This window comes from Lissotriton helveticus, chromosome 8 (assembly GCF_964261635.1).
Source record: "Lissotriton helveticus chromosome 8, aLisHel1.1, whole genome shotgun sequence".
Classification (NCBI taxonomy): Eukaryota; Metazoa; Chordata; class Amphibia; order Caudata; family Salamandridae; genus Lissotriton; species Lissotriton helveticus.
Genome location: NC_136069.1, coordinates 1,059,847,719 through 1,059,864,292, shown reverse-complemented (window position 1 = coordinate 1,059,864,292; position 16,574 = coordinate 1,059,847,719). Strand labels below are relative to the sequence as shown.

At 46.1% G+C, this 16,574-nt stretch overlaps 1 protein-coding gene across 1 annotated transcript in view; it reads right to left on the bottom strand.

Moving 5' to 3' along the window:
- The window catches only part of LANCL3 (LanC like family member 3), a 215,961-nt gene that overhangs the window by 114,394 nt on the left and 84,993 nt on the right, over positions 1 to 16,574 (bottom strand). The window contains exon 3 of the mRNA XM_078656120.1: positions 1,706 to 1,903. Within this exon, the coding sequence (XP_078512246.1) occupies positions 1,706 to 1,903 (198 nt within the window). The remainder of the gene's footprint in view (positions 1 to 1,705; positions 1,904 to 16,574) is intronic.

Sequence of the window (16,574 nt, the reverse complement as noted above, 5' to 3'; positions counted from 1 at the left end):
CTTGGCGTATGGTATCACAGAGACCCCGAAATCGTCCTCAGAACTAATTATGGAAGGGTGATAAACTCCCTAGAGGACAAAGTACACCCATGGATACAATTGCCACTATCCCTCGCGGATCGCATAGCAATTGTCAAAATGGTAATCTTACAAAAATTACTTCATCTCTTCAATAATATTCCGATTTCCCCCCCGCGGGAGGTCTTCAAATGGATATCAATGGTGGTACTAAAGCTAATATGGGAGGGAAAGCAAGCGCGTGTAAGCCTACATACCCTTACGTTGCCGTATGCACGTGGCGGACTCTGTGTACCTGATTTCCTGTTATATTATTTATGTGCTCAGGCACAATATGCCACGTACTGGTATCACGAGATACCTTACCTGACACACACAGCGGTAGAGGAGGGAGACGCACTGCCCATCCCTTTAAATGCAATCATCACTCATCGCTGACCACCTCTACATGACAAAGACATCAACACCATTGATGCTACCAATGCAGCGTGGCAACGTCTGGGCCAATTGTCAAATAAATTACCCCTATATGCTCCAGCCCTTCCTCTGCAACATCATCCTGACATCTCGGTCACTAATGAGGAGGTAGGCATGGGACTACTACAGCAGGTGGGAATCGATACCCTAGGTGACTTATATGCCAATGGGATATTTAAGACAACACAAGACTTATCATATATCCAAAACCTGAGACCTTACTGTTCAGTTTCAACTATCATAGGTTACTTGGGGCAATCAAAAAGCTATAATTGTGCTATCCTAACGAGCCAATGCAACTAAATTCCCTACAACTCATTCTGACGTATTCCAACACCACACACTTAGTTTCCAGACTATACGCTGTGGCGCAGGATGAAATTGGTAGCAGCAGCCACAAGGCCATGGAAAGATGGAACGCTATTCTACAAGATCCCCTTACAGAAAGGGATTGGCACACGGCATGTACTCTGATCCAATTGCTGACACCTAATGGCAACCTCAGACTTGTCCACTTTAAATACTTGCATCAAACATATTACACACCCATGAAACTATATAGATATGGCCTTCGCTCAGAGGCAAGATGCACCCGCTGCGGGATCGACCAGGCTGACTTTATTCATCTTGCATGGTATTGTGAGAAAATACACACATACTGGGAGAGAGTCACATCACTCTTGGCATTGGTGGTTGGAATTGACATTAGCTGTAGCATTGAGGTTTGTTTTTTCGGTTTATTACCCAATGTCTGGTCTCTGAAACCTAAGTTTTGTATGGTAGCGCTGTTACTTGCTAAACAACGGATTTCCATGTGCTGGGACAGTAAAAATGCACCTGACCCTAAACAATGGATCTATGATATGTCACATTGCCAGGACACTTTACGTACCTATGGGGAAGAACTACCTGCCCGATCTAGGCCGAAAGATTATTGGAAGTACTTAATGGACTATTTACGTGAGCATAATGCTACATGATGGAACTGCTCAAGTATGTCTCATCACTCATCAGTTTTAAAATGTGTACATGTGTAACTTTAGGCTTAAGTGCAACCTTTGATTGTATCACTCGGATGATGGATGCAGTAGTGCAATGGTTCATTCAGTTTGTCTTTTTGATATTACTGATTTATTGACTGTGAAAACTTAATAAAAAGATTATTTTTTTGAAAAAGACTCTGAGGCGGAAGCATACAATCTGATTTTACCTGGGGCCCCATGACACCAGTGCACAAGCTCGTTCTCTCTCTCAATCATTTCGCCCAGTTCCGGAGGCCAGTTGCAGTTCTGCTCCTGGTTGATTAAGAAGTCCACGCTCTGCCACACCAGGTCTCGGTCTGCGGGCTGGAGGTACTCCTGGTAAGAAAGCAGCATCTGCAGGATGGATGAAAGGCCGTGAGCCGCACCTACAACGAAAAAGAACAATGTCATTTACACAACTTTCTTTTTTAATTTGCTAGAACTACTTTAATATAATACTTTTAAGAAATCTTTATTGGTTTTCGGATAATACACAGACAAAACATACCATACGGAGTCAGTTTACAGAATTTTAACAACCCCCTATCCTAATCCTCTCTCAGACAAAGGACACAAGTATTATTATGCATAAGGGAATTACAAATGAGTTCCATTACAGTGCTTAATTTGTAAAAAAAAGTAAGTGCCAGGTCTCTCATCAGGAGGACACTGCAGCTTGCCGCACACATTGCTTCTGCCATGCTACCAATGATAGTAACAACACAACTACTAACCATCACACTCCTACAAGTGTTACAATTCAGACTATTTCAGGTCCCCAAACCTATATGAATGGCTTGGGCGGCAGGTAATAGTCACTTTTAATGTATATTGAATTAATAACTAATAATTTACTGTTGTTGGGGTCATCCCTAAATTAGCTAGATGGCGCCCCCTCGTGGCACATTGCCACAAGCACCGGTGTTGCCAATTAAGTGCTGGTGCCGAGCACTGGAAACCACTGGCTCAAATTAAGGACTGGTCCCATAGAAATAGCTGTGGGGTGTCGATGTTGGTTTCGCACTAGAGAAGTCTTAAAGCAGATATTATTATCTTGTAAAATCATAGAACACAACCGCACCGAAAATATATCAGTACAGAAAAAAATGTAAGGAAAACAATTTTATAGTCTGTGTATCTCCCAATTGAATACAACAACAATATAATACCCCCCAACAAATCTCTTAATATAATACTTTTAAGTCACTTTTTAGAAGCCATTGAGTCAGAAGAATGACGAAACCACACACAACAAATAAGATTTTTCGATCTCAAGGGACAGTATTATTGATTATAGCGATTGCAGGACAATCAGCTATTATGTTTCGATTTCATTCTTACACAATTATTTCTCCTACCTGTATAATAACACATAAATAGTTTGTTGCCAAATTTTACACTTGAAGATGTTTACCCTATAACTACATAAAATTCAAAAATTAACAACTATTATTAATAAGTTTGTTGGCATGATAGTATTCTATATCAGGCAAAACCTTAAAACCCATACAAAAAAGAGCACAAAGAGGGCTGAGGCAATTCACAAAAGCCGCACTTATCAATATATTATGGGGCAAGTGATAGTGGTGCAGGAAAACCTAGGAGAGCACCCCTCTACACTCTTTATTTGGGAAACCCAAAGATTACAACAACATGAGAAATAGGATTTCCGCACACAAAGAAATGTTAATACAATCCAACAGCAATTAAGCCAAAATCGTTTCTCGTAATCTGAAGAAATTCTTCAAGTCCATCGACGCAGCCGAAGCAGATGCGGAGAGGACAGTTACCGGCTACTGTGCCACTTTATTGGTGACTATACAGATATGTCACTCTTATGTCACAAGAACCAATTGTGGACATACTAACTTTGAATGTGAATGTACACCTTGAACTGATATTAGAGCCTTGAAGAAGTCCCTATTGGGACAAAACGTGTCAGCTAATGGATTGTGAATACTGCATTTTATCTGCTTGATTTACTCATCACTTTCAATAAAGAATTAATTTTTCAAAAGAAAACGAGCATTCATGGACTTGGAGAATTTCTTCAGATTACGAATAATGATTTTGGCTTGAATTGCTGTTGGATTGTATTAACATTTCTTTGTGTGTGGAAATCTTATTTCTCATGTTAATACCTTAAAACTATATTCAGAATAATTGAAGTAGTATGTCATGTAAGTAATAACTAGGAGGAATTGTTGAGCAAATAGGATTATATTTTCTGAGCAATTAACAGGTTCATTAAGACTCATTCAGTAGTATACCAACTGGATCAAAAACAATGTTCACACACCATAGTTATAAAGTCTATCACAAGTTTAGCATAAATACTATTCAGTTCTACTCTAAAGAGTGATTGAACGCAAACAATCACCTACAAGGGTATCATGGCACTGGGAATCTTTGGTAACCAGGGAGGAATTTCGCTGAAGAAATCGTATCGAAGCAGAAAAAGCCAAGTTTTAAGGCTTTGCGAAAAGCTGGATGTTTTTCACCTGGCGCAAGATATTTGCAGCCAAGTAGGAAAAGGAATGGCCTTCCGTCTTGCAGGACTACATTTTTGGAATGGACAGCAAACCAAGAGAAGAGAATATAAGGGCACGAGAAGTAGAGCAGTGAACAAATTTGAAGCGAAGATTATAGTAGACATGATGAACCAGACAGTCTCACACAGAATACATTTAAAGAATAGAAAGCCAGAGAAGGTAGACCATGTGAAGGGCACTTGACCGCGGGAAGACGTAAAAAGGGACCTACTGCAGTATTTTAAACTTGTTGCAGTCTAGGGGAAAAGTAAGCTGTGAGCCCATAATACAGCAAATAACAATCGTCAAGCCTAGACAAAAAAATGACTTGAACCACTCGCTCTTGATGCATCATTGTTGGTCCTGGCGCTTTTTGCTGGGTCACGCCAGAATTTTCACTTTCTCAGCCTTCTTTTGCTGTACTCGTTTTAGTTGGCTTTTAGGACTTTTTTTTCATAATAACTTGTGGTCAAATGATTGTGCTCTCCCTTGAAGCATGGTAAAATTTGCCTACATCTGATTGGTCTATTTAATTTACTTGTAAATCCCTAGTATTTTGTACTACATGTACCCAGGGCCTGTACATTAAATATTACTAGTGGGTTGCAGCACTCGTTGTGCCACCCACTAAAGTAGCCTTTGAAAACCTGTTTTAGGCCTGCCACTGCAGCCTATAGTGCAGTTTTAAACTGCCATTTCAAGCTGGCAAAATAAACCTGTTGCCAGGCATAAACCTTCCTTTTTAATATTTAAAAGTCACCTTTAAGGTAAGCCAAAACCACTCTTAGGGCAGGGTGCATGGTATTTAAAAAGTAGGACATATATGCTTAAGTTTTATATGTCCTGACAGTCAAGAACTCGCAAATCCGTTTTTCAATGTTGTAAGGCTTATCTCTCCCATAAACTAACACTGGGTTACCTTATTACATTTAATACATGCTAACTTCAGATTGGAAGTAAATAGAGATGGCTATTTATACTTGAATTGATTGTTATTTAAAATCCACTTTAATGGTGAAGTTGGATTTTAAGTTACAGTTTTGAAAATGACACATTTAGAAAGTTGGCATTGTGTTCTCCAAACCAACTGCACCTTCCTGGCAGTGTCCTGGGACACATGACTGTCATTGGTTCGGCTGTTGGAGTTTGTGTATTGCTTCCCGACAGAAAGACACGCGAAGCCTAGATGTGAGGTGGAAGGATCTTCCTGACAAGATGGCTGGTGAGGAGCTATACCCTGCCCTGATTACATTTCACTGGGTTTTGGCTGCAGCACACACAAAGGAATTTGGCACCAGGGCTGCCCTGCCTTTTGTCACAGCAGACACTTTGAAGCCAGGACCAGGGGAAGGCGAAAAACTGACCAGAACTAGTTTTGGGGTAAGTTACACAAAGGTTGGCACCAGGTATGAAAATGAGACCATCTGAACCACTCTTCAGAACACTCCTGGATTTGTAGAAGATTCAAAAGAAGGCTGTCTTACTGCTGCAAAGATTGCCCTGCTGCTGGCAGAACTACCTTGCTGTCTGAGAAAGGAAGATTGTACCTGTTTGGCAGGATCCTAGGCTACCCAGAAGTGACTCCAGGGGTCAGTTGGCTGACATACTGTTTGAGCTACCGGGACACAACAACCTTCCAGAGGCCTCTCCTGTTTCCCAGCAGACCAGACCCCACTGCACCCTACTTGGTCCCATCTGCTGGCCTCGGTCAGAATGAGTCCTGACTCACCATGCGCTGTCCTCCAGGTCCTGGACCCTTGTCTGGAGTCAGAGTGTACTCCTCAGGGCACAACTGAAGGTTTCTCCATAACTGGTGCAAGGCAAAGCATTCAGATGCAGGACCTCACATTAGAACACTTCATAGTTCCTGACTGGCAGTTTCATCAGAACCGGCCGGTGATGTAGCCTGATGCAGGACCTAGCCTTACAGCACCTCGCAGCTCCTGATTGGCAGCATCACTGGAATTGACGCAGCACGACACAGCCTGATGTCGGATCTCACATCACAGCACCTTTAAGATCCTGATCAGCAGTCTTCAGCTTAAACCCGACCGGTTTGTGTCAAGCTACCAGAGTGCTGAGCACAAATTACTTTGGTCACCTTGACAAAGATTATGGTTGTTTCTTGAGTGGGGTTCCCAGCCCTCTCAACTCACAACCCAATTCTAACAAGTGCAGACAGGAAATTGCACTCACATGTGTTTACCTGGACATGTACCACTAGGTCATACCTGATGGTAATTGGCCAAAGTTAATATGGGCAGTTGCATACACAAAATAAGCACAAATGCCATTTATGCACAAACTGTTTCCCTTTTCTGTTTTTGCTCTTTACAATAGGTACAAAAACACCTGGAGTGCCAGGCATACATACTATTAGGGAAGGGTGTTTATGTGCAATTTAATAGTCCAATCTGGATGCCCAAGTTGTAGTTTTTGATCTTACATGGTATAAAGGGGCATTGAAATACAGATAGAAGGTTAAGAACTCAGTGGTCCAGGCTCACTGATTTGGGTGATAGTAAATGTAGTTGAGCTTATATAGCGCACAGCTACCCGCAGTGGGTTTCCCGGCGCTTGCTTAGGGAACCCTTCCTGGTATTCCTCTGTGAGATAGCAGGGTATCCACAAGGTGAAAGTCAGGCATCCCGCCGCGAGGGGCCGTTGTGGAGATTAAGCAAGCTATTGCCCAGAGTCGCAGAGTGTGAACCCGTGAGTCGAGGAGGCACCGGGGCGAGAATTATCGAGTCCGTTGAATTTTTTAGCCCAAGACCCCGCCGAGGCGGGGAATTGAACCCTGGTCCAGGACCGATCTCAGCTTCCGGGTCTGCTGCCTCTAACCCCTGAGCCACACTTCTCCACGTGTATAAGCGGTAAGGGAGTGAATGTGTTTTTTTTATGGTTGCAGGTGCTAGATGTATTTTTAGTGATGGCCCAGTTAAGGCCACAAATTAATTCCTTAACTTATTGAAAATTTGTGTTATGGCGTGAATATGGAAATATTCTTAAGAAAGAACAAGCGCTGTTGTATTAAGGAAATGTCAGGAAGTGATAAAGCAGAAGCCATAAGACTTAAGGACACATTCATTAAAACCTGGGTTTGTAATAGAAGGGGACAATTGAGGGATGTATAGTTCAAGTGGAAGAATTTGGTGAGGTGAAATTCCAGATTAATACTAATAGCACAGTATGCATTTGTCATTCATGAGGGTGGCATTATATCTAATGAAAATGATGGAAGTGTTAAAGAAGTTTGAAAAAGATAGAATTTGTCCAAGCAAGAAGATGGACTTAGGGGGCATGTACCAGCTCTTAGCATTGGTCGATTGGTCATCAAGGAGAAGGAGTTAGGAGCATGTCACAGCATTTTACAATGGTCCTGTGGCCAGCAAAGACATGTTGACATCATCAGGCTAAAAAGCAACTAGGAAGGATGGCAGCAGTTCTTCTGCCCAATGTAAAATGAAAAAGGAATTCAAACATTCACTGGTCAATTTCCTTAATTGTTTGAGTAGAAGTTGCTGCAGAAAGAGGATTTTTGGATTATCTGCTGGCAGACTATATGTTGACATCTAAACTCAGAAGTAATAAGTTGCTAAATGTGATTTAGTGTTATTACAGGTGAGTAGGGATAGACTGCACACCGCAAATCAATAAGTTCCATTAGAGGAATTATACATAACTTGCATTCACTGAAGGATGGCATCTTATAAAGCAACCATGGAGCCCATTTAGGAATGCCTAAGTTTTGCAACAATTGTCTGAGACCAAACTATTATTAGTGCCTCTGGTTTCATTTGACTGGTGAAACTGGGCCTGTTGTTCTCTACTCATCCCTGAATTCCATTTATGTAGTCTAGGTAGCAGTTGTGATGCATTTGAGGGTCCTTCCAACATACTAAAGAAGAATCTTTGCACTTGAGAACTGCTGGATTTGTCATTTTATGAACAGGGCCAGGGTATAAGTAGCCTCCCTTGGGGCTGAGCATGGTGATGCACAGAGAAATGACAATTTATCATCTAGTGGACAGTGGTGTCCAGCAGTCTGCTCAACACAGAGTTCTTCTATAATGAAGGAGGATGATCAGACTCTGGAGTCAGATTCAATGCTGACTTCACTGAATATTTCCAGAAAGAATATGGATTATTGCACCCCGAGGAGGGAGTTCAGATATGATACACACACACTAATGGGACTATTTCCCTTGGGATTGGCTGCCTAGGCTGACAGCCATCCCAGGTGGAAGAAGGTTTAAATGGACTAGCCTACTCCCTGTTTACCTGCTGGTATTGATGGTGTGTGGCAACAAGAAGATCTGCTCTGGGTTACAAGAACAGCATAGCTTCATTACCTGCAGTTGCCCCAATTGCCCCTGGGAGATGATGACTTCTCAGGCCCTCTCCATGCACTGCACCATCTCAGAGCCATGAACCTGGATGCCTCCATTTTCCTCATTTGCTTGGGTACCTCCACATTCTGACCGCCTATGTCTTGATTGGTGATGCCCACTCCTGAAGCAAACCAAGTATGAGTGTTCTTTTTCCTTGACACAAGGGAGCTCCTAGAGGGGAAGCCCAACACTTATATTTGCTTGTGGTAATTACCTACCAGCTTACATGTAGTATTTTGGGATTTTGACATCCGTTAGGAAACTGGTCTTTCTGATACTTTAACAATTAACATAATTGTGAAAGAAAGTGACCAAGAAACCAATTTAGGTTCCAATGATTCAGCATCACAATGTATTCTTATGAACATATTCATTCATTCATTCATGAACTTTATTCGACAATTTAAGTCATAAAAGTATACATAGAAAAAACCAGTATTTTAAAATCCATTAAAAATCCATTAAAATTCATACAATAAATATTAAAAAGGAATTAAACTACAATAGACTATTAATGAATATCAACTTACATATTTAAAATCAATCTGATCAATATACAATTCTTTCAGGGGTAAGTTACACAGGAACTCACATCTAGGGCTAGATCATCATATGTCTGTCGCTATTTGTTTGGCACGAATTACCCAAGCCCATTTTAGGAACTTAGCCATAGCAACAGCAATTGTAGGGGTTGGGTCAGTACATAAAATTCTAAGAGCCTCCTTATGCCTGTGTATCCCAAGCAATTTACATATAGGTTTAATCCACATCGTTCTAGGGGCAGTGTATATGGGGCAGAAGAAGAGGAAATGGCTTATAGACTCTTGTTCCTCCCCACACTTTGGACATCTGTCATTACCATTTTTCCCTGCCCAATTTGCTGTAAAAGACCTTACTGGGAGGGTACCCACTCTCAGCTGAAAATAGAGCTTACGATCCAGCTGTTTCCCAATTATATTCCAATAGGGCTCCAGGGTCGGGTGGGTCTTAATATCCATGAAACAACCTGTCAGGTGCCGAGAGAGACCCTCTGCCCTCTCTTCTGTGATCACCATGTCCCAGTACTTTTTTTTAAGAAGAGTTTTGGAGGGGAAAAAAGCATTTTCCGGATCTTCCCACAATTCCCTCATTCCCAATTTAAAAAGTAGAGACTGAATGGCCTTTAACCATTGTATTTTCTTCGAGAGGAGTCCTTGTTCATTATCTCCCTCAGGCCCTGAGCATAATGGCTTAGTTCTTCTGTGGTCCATAGGCGGCGCCAATAAAGTAGGGGCCGCAAAAGGGCGACGTCCTGCACCGCTTTTTTTCCAAGGTCCCACATTAAGGGTGTTAGCGGGGTACTTATGGGAACGCTAGTAGCTTTTCGTAGAAATTCATTTTCTGCTAGCGTCAATTTCCCTAGATCTTCGAAACCCCAAAGTTCGGCACCGTAAAGGGCCGAACTTAGGACCTTCATCCCATATACTTCTAGTAGAGGGCTAATGGGCCTTGTCAATGAAGAAGAGAATTTTTTCAAAAGAATGCCTGCCTGCTGTCGGTGTTTTAAGACTACAGTGTCTATTTGTCTAGACCACCCCAGATCTTTCTGGAGAGTGACCCCCAGATAAGTGAAGGCATCTACACGCTCCAATGGGGAGCCATTCATATTTATCGTCCCTCTATAGGGCCTGGAAGTCCCATGTGGTTTACGGCCCGTAAGGACCATAAACTTGTTTTTTGCCGTGTTTATTTCCAGGCCCCTGTCAAGACAAAAATCTTCATACCCCCGCAGCGCTAGTTGAAGCCCACTGGGTGTTTTTGAAATAATGAGGGTATCGTCCGCAAACATGAGGATCGGAACCCGCTCACCACACAATGCAGGGGCATCGGTCGGGACCAGGGAGAGAAAATCTGCAACCCCGTTCACGAAGAGCGAGAACAGGGTCGGTGCCATGACGCACCCCTGCCTCACTCCCCGCTCTACAGGGAAGGATTCCGTAACTTCCCCCTGGCGACCCCACCGACCCCGGGCGAACGTACCCTCATGTAAGCGGACGATTAGACCCAACAGTTCAGGTGACATCCCCTGCCCCGCAAGAACTTCCCATAATGTATTTCGTGGGACCAGGTCGAAGGCCGCTTTTAAATCAACGAAGACGGCAAACAGAGTACCCTTTTCCAGGACCACGGTACGCCAGTATAACATTATAAACCGGAAGACCTGGTCTATGGTACTTGTTTTTGGGTGGAAGCCAGCCTGGAGGTGACTCAAAATATTGTCATTATTCATCCAGGTCTGGATTTTGCCCAAAACCAGCCGTCCCATGATTTTTTGTATGCAGTCAATTAGACTTATTGGTCTATAATTGGCTGCAAGCGGCTTGTCCCCCTTCTTAAACACCGGCACTATTTCGGCCCCTTTCCAGGATTTAGGTACATCCATACCTTGGGCTACAGCATTAGCCACATACAAGATGTAGACCCGCCATCGCCCTCTGTTGCTTAGAAATAAATCTGCGGGAACACAATCCATGCCAGTAGCACGACCCTCTGTAACTTGGTTCAAAGCCCTATCCACTTCCCCTAAATTAAAAGCAGGCTCCTCATAGAAGATATGAACGAAAGAACCTCCACTCTTTTCAGAAGTGCTATTAGCGTATTGGGGCTGAAAATAGTCAACCCATGAATTTCGGTCGACATTATTTTGGGGGTTTTCACGGTGCCCTCCCCTGTCCCATTTAAAAATGTCCCAAAAAAGTTTAGCATTCTTTGCATTACACGCCACTTTTAGGTCCTGCCACATACCCTCTTCCCATTCCCTTTTAGCTTTATATCGCTTAGACCTATAGTTTGCTCGGGCCTGTTTTATAGTACACATATCATTGGATTTTAAGGCTTGACCCAGCTCAACCCTGGCATGGCGGCAGGAGCCGTCATACCATCTCTCAGGTTCTTTAGCTTGTGCACCTCTTTTTACTGAGCTAGGTTTGCAAAAATATGTTTTGAATTTAGTAAAAAACCCATTATGTACCTCCAACAGAAGATTAAGGGGAGATCCATTCAGGGTGGCTGCCTCAATAGCCTCTAGGGCCCCTGCCAGATCTTCCTCAAGATTTTCAATAGTGTCCTGTAGATCTGCACCTTGGCCCCACTTAAGATGGCGCTCGTCATTTGCCAGAACTGAATCTGGAGGGGTATTCCCCTCATGAGAATTAACCACTTTGTGTGTACCCAGAATAAATGTTGCGGTCAGAGGATTGTGGTCGCTCTCAATACGAGTCACTACCTCCATATCAACGAGAGTAGACCACATCTTCAAGGGGACGAGTAAATAGTCAATATTACTTGCCCTAATTCCATTGTCAAAAGTATCTTTTCCCATTTTATCCGACAATGTGCGCCCATTGGCTGCTCGGAGCTCATTTTCAATACATAGGCCCTTTAACTGTATTGCGGCCTCCGTCTATTTTCTTATAGGTTTAGTATCGAGCTGAGGAACTCCCCACCTGGCATCCTCATCCTCAGTTAAATGCATGTCGTCTAAACCTAGAGGTTCAAAAGTAGTATTGAAGTTGTCGGCAATTAGTGACAATATATTGGGGGGAGTCGCCTGAAGCAATTTGTCCAGTTCAGCTACATCTTCAGATTTCTTTCCTCCCTGGAGCCCCCTCGCATAAACATTATAAATATCGATTACTAAGTTAGAAGGGAAACTAAACCTGACACCAAGAATATCATTACTTGCAACTGAGAGCTGTTGGGTTTGACATTTTAGGGACTGCCTAACCCACATCACTAAACCCCCCATAGGACGACCATGACTTTTCTTAATAGCAGGCACAAAAAAATTCAAGTATCCTACTCTAAACATTGGTTCAACCGTCCACACCTCTTGAAACAAGCAAATATCAAAACAATCAATGAAATCTGCCCAAGCCTGGGAATTTAGTTTTGACCCCAGTCCCGCAACATTCCATGAGACCAGCGCTGTATAACATAGGGGTCCATCAGATGTTACATCCGATTCGCCCCTTAAATGGCGACCCCCGTGCCAAGATGTGCATTATTGTACTTGCCCAAGAGCAGATCTACATTTGGCACCACAATAGTGTTATCACATGTATTACTTTGGCCAGTTTCAGCCTCCCCTATTTCCCCGGTTTTTAGAATAGACTCTTGCCCTATACTGGTCTCTATCCCCGCCCTTATGTCCCCTACTCTGCTACCCTGGGTAAACCTTTGCAGTTCATACTGCCAATCACAGTCCCCTAACCCCGACAAGGCCTGAAATCTGTTAAACAACCTTACGTTCCCTATAGGACAAGGGTTTAGTACAGGTCCATATGGGAACATATCCCTCTCAAAGGAAACCGGAATCGGGGGGCCATAAAAATAAGCTAAGGGTAGAACGTGTATTCCATTTGGCTGATCATTATAGGGCCAATTACAAATGTAGTTTACACATTTCTGATCTTTAAAATTAATAAAGGTTAGTTACTACCCCCGACAGAGGAAGCGTGCCCTGGGAGTCGATATGTGAGTGTATCGGAGATCTGGCTTCTGCCAGCGGTCCCAGCGAAGACCTTTTGTGAAATGATGTATCCAAGGATAGTCTTTTCTCAGTTAATTCAATATCCTTAGCAAGTGCGGTAGATACCCTAATGAGAAAGTTATCTAAGGTTCCCATTAGTGATCCGCCCGTAGATTTCCTATTGTTTGGGCCAGCATCTGGTGGAGTAGCCATCCTTAAATAGTCCTGGATGTTACTCAGTGCACTCAACAAATAGTAATGGTAAATGTCAAATGTCACACCACTTTAATGTACAACAACACTGACCTATTAAATACAGCAGCAGGTCTCAGAGGGGTGGCCCGTCCCGTCCTTGGCCGATCTTGAACAGGCTTAAACGGGCCCGCCCTTGGCCCGGGCTTCGCCCGGCTCATCCAACGAAGCGGGGCGCAGCTCTGCTTATGTGCGCCTCCTGGCGCTGGCGCGGTGTTAGCAGAGCGCGCCGCCGCTGAGGCAACCGGGAATTGTAGTCCCGGGGCGGCGGCGCGGTTTGGCAGCGTTTGAATGACTCCTGGCGGTGACGGCGTCTTCACAGGTAAGTGGCAGTCTTTAGATGACTCCTGGCGGTGGTGGCGTCTTAACAGGTAAGTGGCAGCTTTGTTAAATGTCTCCCCCACTCCGCCGGGCGCAGCTCTGCTTATGTGCGCCTCTTGGCGCTGGCGCGGTGTCAGCAGAGCGCGCCGCCGCTGAGGCAACCGGGAATTGTAGTCCCGGGGCGGCAGCGCGTTTGGCAGCATTTGAATGAGTCCTGGCGGTGGCGGCGTCTTCACAGGTAAGTGGCAGCCGTTAGATGACTCCTGGCGGCGGCGGCGTCTTAACAGGTAAGTGGCAGCCTTTAGATGACTCCTGGCGGTGGTGGCGTCTTAACAGGTAAGTGGCAGCTTTGTTAAATGTAGTATTTTGGGATTTTGACATCCGTTAGGAAACTGGTCTTTCTGATACTTTAACAATTAACATAATTGTGAAAGAAAGTGAGCAAGAAACCAATTTAGGTTCCAATGATTCAGCATCACAATGTATTCTTATGAACATATTCACTTTGGGGCCGATTAGGATGGCGGACGGAAATGGGTACTGTCCGCCATGGTGGGGGAAATTTTACTCCCGGCTGCGCCGCGGAGAAACCGCGGTTGGGATTAGGATATTCATGTCACGAAACTCCGACCGCGGCGGACGGAACACAACCAACACCGTCCGCGGTGGACGGAACACAACCAAGTCCGTCCGCGGCGGACGGAGTCCAATGAACAACCACTGCCGCGGACGGAAATGACCGCGGAAAATAAAACATGTACCGCCATCCCTGAGAATACTCCGTGGCCGCAATTAGGATAAATCCGCCCGTACAACGGAACTCACAGCCATCCACGTCCGCGGCGGAAACAATGCAACGAGAACCACAGCATCAGGGCGGAAGGCCAACACGCACAACATCCCTAGCGCCTAACAAATGTATGAAAGTGCACCGCAAGTCCTAAGCAAACATACGAACATTGACAAGGCCCCCCCCCCCAGCACAAGCCACCATGACACGTCCCAATTATCCAATAATGCACACAAGTCAACACGCCCACCTACCACCTGACTGCCAACAACCATCGAGACACGACTATAAAAAGACACCCCCACACAACCACAATCCCTTGCACCACAGCATTGCTGCCAGCAAGAGGGCCATTCGAGACACTGCGAACTCACATAAAATCACATAGAAGACACCCACCCACCACCCTACCACACAAACACCCACCACACAAATCCTACACATCACACACCACACACCTGCACCTCCCAACTCACTCAACTCACACACTGAGCACCACACACCATGGCACCCAAAAAAACCCCCAAATTCACGGAGACAGAGTTGCGGGTAATGGTAGATGAAATTATCCGTGTGGAGCCCAACATCTTCGGGGCCCAAGTCCAGCAGACGACCGTGGCGCAAAAGAACCACATGTGGGACAGGATCGTCACTCGTGTGAATGCGTCGGGGACTGTGCCGAGGACCAAGCACGACATTCAGAGGCGGTGGCATGACCTTAAGACCAGGGTCAAGGGCATCCGAGCGAAAAACCACGCCAGAGCCAATCTTACTGGCGGTGGCACACCCCCGGAGCCCATACCCTACACCGATTGGGAGGAGAAGGTGCTGGTGATACTACACCCAGAGAGCCTAGACGGCCTTGACGAAGGAGAAGAGACTGGTGAGTACAAACCAAGCACCACGATCAGCACGACATGGTCAGGCTCACACAACTGAGAAGAAACATCCCCCACGCCCCAACCCATGCACGTCGGACACCAACACACTAACATGTCCATGGCTCCCAACAGGACCCCATGTTCACGGGGAGGGTGGTGGTGGTGGTGGCGGTGGTGGAGGGTGGGGTGTGTGAGAGGCCCAAACTACAACTCCCAACAGGCCCCCATGTGCACGGGGAGGGTGGCGGTGGTGGAGGGTGGGGTGTGTGAGAGGCCCAAACTACAACTCCCAACAGGCCCCCATGTGCACGGGGAGGGTGGCGGTGGTGGAGGGTGGGGTGTGTGAGAGGCCCAAACTACAACTCCCAACAGGCCCCCATGTTCACGGGGAGGGTGGTGGTGGTGGTGGCGGTGGTGGAGGGTGGGGTGTGTGAGAGGCCCAAACTACAACTCCCAACAGGCCCCCATGTGCACGGGGAGGGTGGCGGTGGTGGAGGGTGGGGTGTGTGAGAGGCCCAAACTACAACTCCCAACAGGCCCCCATGTTCACGGGGAGGGTGGTGGTGGTGGTGGCGGTGGTGGAGGGTGGGGTGTGTGAGAGGCCCAAACTACAACTCCCAACAGGCCCCCATGTTCACGGGGAGGGTGGTGGTGGTGGTGGCGGTGGTGGAGGGTGGGGTGTGTGAGAGGCCCAAACTACAACTCCCAACAGGCCCCCATGTTCACGGGGAGGGTGGTGGTGGTGGTGGCGGTGGTGGAGGGTGGGGTGTGTGAGAGGCCCAAACTACAACTCCCAACAGGCCCCCATGTGCACGGGGAGGGTGGCGGTGGTGGAGGGTGGGGTGTGTGAGAGGCCCAAACTACAACTCCCAACAGGCCCCCATGTTCACGGGGAGGGTGGTGGTGGTGGTGGCGGTGGTGGAGGGTGGGGTGTGTGAGAGGCCCAAACTACAACTCCCAACAGGCCCCCATGTGCACGGGGAGGGTGGCGGTGGTGGAGGGTGGGGTGTGTGAGAGGCCCAAACTACAACTCCCAACAGGCCCCCATGTTCACGGGGAGGGTGGTGGTGGTGGTGGCGGTGGTGGAGGGTGGGGTGTGTGAGAGGCCCAAACTACAACTCCCAACAGGCCCCCATGTGCACGGGGAGGGTGGCGGTGGTGGAGGGTGGGGTGTGTGAGAGGCCCAAACTACAACTCCCAACAGGCCCCCATGTTCACGGGGAGGGTGGTGGTGGTGGTGGCGGTGGTGGAGGGTGGGGTGTGTGAGAGGCCCAAACTACAACTCCCAACAGGCCCCCATGTTCACGGGGAGGGTGGTGGTGGTGGTGGCGGTGGTGGAGGGTGGGGTGTGTGAGAGGCCCAAACTACAACTCCCAACAGG